Below are 3,592 nucleotides of genomic sequence, written 5' to 3' on the forward strand. Positions count from 1 at the left end.
CTACGACGAGCTGGGCTCATTGAGGCCTGTGTGTTTCAGCAGATCGCAAGACATCGATCCCTTCGATGGGCTTCTCCAGAGAGGTTGTATGTGAGTTGACAGTTGAGTCGACAGGAAAACACCAGGGATACCTGGTGTCGCTTGCTATGCGCGTCGGGTGGTGCGCGTTGGGTGCAGCAAATGAACACCATAGCATGTCGGCCACAAGATCCCACGCCCGGGCTGGAGAGAAATAGAAGAGGGTTGTATTATGAAGAATGGCAACATCTTTTGTACACCCGCATGTGAGGGGGATATCATGACATGTCTCATCAAGAAGACCAAAAAAAAAAAAAATGAAAGGGGAGTTGTCCACAGCGACCGGTTGCCAGGATCCCACAACGCCCAAAAAGTCCAACTCTTATACAGTTCGCACCACCGAGCACAGGCCGCGTTGACAGCCAGCGCATACCGGCACTGGCCTGGCTCACCCACGCACTTCGGATTCGCCCTTTCTGTCCGCTCAGAATTCACCTTCAGCGCTGTTGCCGATGACACCGGCCGCCCAGAGCCCGACGAGCCCCCACCAGCTGACTTTCCATCCGCGCCAGAGGCCCTCGGCGCCCTGGCCCTTGTGGTAGACCGTCTCTGCGACTCTGGCCTTGTTCTTCGCCTTGCCGGTTCTAGCGGTTGTCGGCTTGTTGGCCACAGCGCGGGAGCCTTCCTCATGCATGATGTGCAGCATCGTTCCCGTCACACCAGCATACCGGCCCGCCGGCACAACTGTCTCGAGCTTGACCTCCCGGGGTTCCAGCGCCCGCATGTACGGCGCGCTCGACAAGATGGCCACCTGGCCGCGGCGGAGGACAGTCTCAAGGGGGAGCTTGGCGAACAGCGCCGCCGAGGAAGCACAAAACTTGGCGATGGAAAATGTCGTCGGAGAGACCTGACTATCAATCATGAAGCGAGTGCGAAGCACAAGAGGAGTCGACAGCGTCAGGAGAGGGTGGATGAGTGAGTGGAAGATGGTAGGGAGCACAAGCACAGGAGCGCAGAGGTAGGACGGGAGAGCGCGGAGAGTGGACAGGGTCCGCCTTGAACCTCTCGATATCGGGGTCAGGAGAAGCCTTGAAATAGTGTTAGACCAGAATTTCGGAGCGATAAGCGACACAGTGCTTACCGCGTGCGGACCAAATCCAGCGGCGCGAGCATCAAGCCCGTCGCCACGGCCGCTGCCGCCGCCACACCGAGCGAGGCCCAGGGATAAGGCGATGCAATGTCGATCATCCTCTCGATATCGTCTTTGACGCCGAGATCGGGAACATTGAACAGCGCGCTCAGAGCACTCCTAGACCAGTTCTCTAACAGCGAGGAAAGAACCGTGTAGAGAAAGGTAGCATTGGAGCCTTTCCATACGCCCCAAGCACCCTCCTTCTGCCACAGCTGGCCGATGACCTCGGTCACAGAATCGGGCAGACGAATGTTGAGCTGCGTAGCTGCCGCAGAGCCCTTGAATGACGGCCGTGGCGACGGGAGCGACGAAGAGTCCTGACGGTTCCGTCGGCCTCGGTGGGCGGGTGTAGGCGTTTCCTGGACATTCGACGTGAAGTAGGCGGGCTCGTCGGGATCCGAGTCGGATGCGTGGTCGTCTTGCAACAATTCCTCGTCTCCATAGTTGGATATCCTCCTGGTGGCAAGGGGCGTCGAAACCGGGGTGGCACCGTTGAGAACAATGTCGTCGTTGCTCCTGACCTGAAGTACGGTTTTGGCGACCTCGAAAGGTTGGGCCATCAGAACCGATGTGTATTTCCATAACAGCTCGTCAATAATTTCCTTGACCGTCTGGACAGCAGAGGGTGACGGGTCGCCGATGTAGTCCTTGTAGTCCATGTCGTTGAACATGTCACGCGCCTTGGACGCGTAACGATCACCCGATGGCGCATTGCTGGAGAAGGGATTCGCAGGTGCAGGTGTCGGATCATGAACCTCGCCTATTGTCGGTGGTTTGTAGTAAGGGCGCAAGGGGTTAACCCCTTCTCGATGTGAAGCCATTGTGCGAGCGATGCAGGTTGTGCAGCATCGTCCAGCAAACAGCGGGGGGGGGAGGTGATGTGATGTTGCTGATACTGGCTTTTGCTTGTGTCTGTGTCTGGTCGCTGGCGTCACTGGCGCCAAATTTGCATGACGGCAGCTGCAGCAACATCAGCACTGGCAGGAGCACCTCAGCACTGGCAGGAGCACCTCAGCACTGGCAAGAGCGGCACCAGTAGCAGCTCGGAGATAAAGCGAGGATTTGGTAAGCAGCCCCAAACGTCAACATCTTCGTGGGTCTTTTTTTCGGGGTGCTCGTCCAATGGAGAGGCACCGTTTGTTAAGCTCTCCCCCTCGATAACCGATGCTGCTTATCGGAGCTGCCGTCAGACAAATTTCGCAGGCGCCGACCCGGTGCTGCCCCGTGGAGCGACTTCGCATTTGATCTTGACCCGGTAGACAGGGCGGTTCAATTTCCTCTGCCACTGCGGCCCAGACTACTTTCGGAATCCTTCCGACCGACAATCCCAAGCACGCGATACCGACCATCGAGGCTTCCTATCTTCGACATTGAAAGAAACCGTGCGCGTCATCACCGCACGCAGGCCGACCACCCGACCAGTCATCCACCCCAACCTTCACGATCCCCCACACCATGAACACGTACGCCCCCGTCACCGGAGCCATCCGGCGCCTGGCTGCCAATGCTTCACGTCAAGCCCGGTCCGTCCAGATGACCACACGATCCTACCAGACGCAGTCGCCTCTCGTCGTTTCCCGGCGTCTCCCAGTCAAGCTGGCCAACAGGAGGATACAATGGCCGCAGGCGCGCGCCTTCTCTGCGACGGCTGCGACGTCCCACGGTCATCTCGACCCCCCCAAGCCTGGCGAAGAGTAAGATTTTCCCTTGCCATTTCCCTCCATTGTGGTCCTAACATTGTGTAGGCTCTGGGTCACATTCGTCGACAAGGATGGCGATGAGCACAAAATTGCCGTGTGTGAGGGGGACAACCTGTTGGATATCGCGCAGGACAACGATCTCGAGATGGAGGGTGAGCATTATTTTCGCCAATCTCACTCGGCCGAATACGTATGAGCTAATATTTACAAGGCGCTTGCGGCGGATCATGTGCATGCTCAACATGCCACGTCATTGTCGTTGACGAAGCCCATTACGACGCGATGGAGGAGCCTGACGATGACGAGAACGACATGCTGGACCTCGCTTTTGGTCTGACTGAGACGAGTAGGCTGGGATGCCAGGTCAAGATGACCAAGGCGCTGGATGGACTGACGGTCAAGCTGCCGACGATGACGCGGAACCTACAAGCCAGCGACTTTAGCTAAGGCCGAGCACAACAGAACAGAACCCAGATGTAATTATGCTGTACAACAAATTTCAGGAGAGAGTGCAAACGAGGCTGGTGATGTGAGAATGGAGGGCGGGGGTGGGGGCATGTGTCACACCAGCAGCAGCACCGTTTCGTGATTCGAGGGTATCTAGGGAAATTGGATAGAGGAACACGTCACTCTCAGAAATCTACAAAAAAACGCCAGCGTACTCAGCTAGCGTCTTCCACGC

The 3,592-nt window shown here is 57.2% G+C and overlaps 2 protein-coding genes across 2 annotated transcripts; one reads left to right on the top strand and one right to left on the bottom strand.

Annotated features, from left to right (window-relative positions):
- Positions 1-502: 502 nt before the first annotated feature.
- VDBG_06494 (mitochondrial fusion and transport protein Ugo1) lies at positions 503-2,031 on the bottom strand (the record flags this gene model as incomplete). Its single annotated transcript, XM_003002886.1, has 2 exons — positions 503-1,106; positions 1,160-2,031. The coding sequence occupies 2 exons, from the start codon at positions 2,029-2,031 to the stop codon at positions 503-505; spliced, it is 1,476 nt and encodes a 491-aa protein (XP_003002932.1).
- Positions 2,032-2,476: 445 nt separating this feature from the next.
- VDBG_06495 (adrenodoxin) lies at positions 2,477-3,288 on the top strand (the record flags this gene model as incomplete). The annotated part of the gene is made up of 2 exons (XM_003002887.1): positions 2,477-2,904; positions 2,956-3,288. 2 exons carry the CDS (start codon positions 2,666-2,668, stop codon positions 3,104-3,106), a joined length of 390 nt encoding a protein of 129 aa, XP_003002933.1.
- Positions 3,289-3,592: the final 304 nt, after the last annotated feature.

Source organism: Verticillium alfalfae, genomic scaffold (assembly GCF_000150825.1).
Source record: "Verticillium alfalfae VaMs.102 supercont1.8 genomic scaffold, whole genome shotgun sequence".
In the NCBI taxonomy this organism is placed as follows: Eukaryota; Fungi; Ascomycota; class Sordariomycetes; order Glomerellales; family Plectosphaerellaceae; genus Verticillium; species Verticillium alfalfae.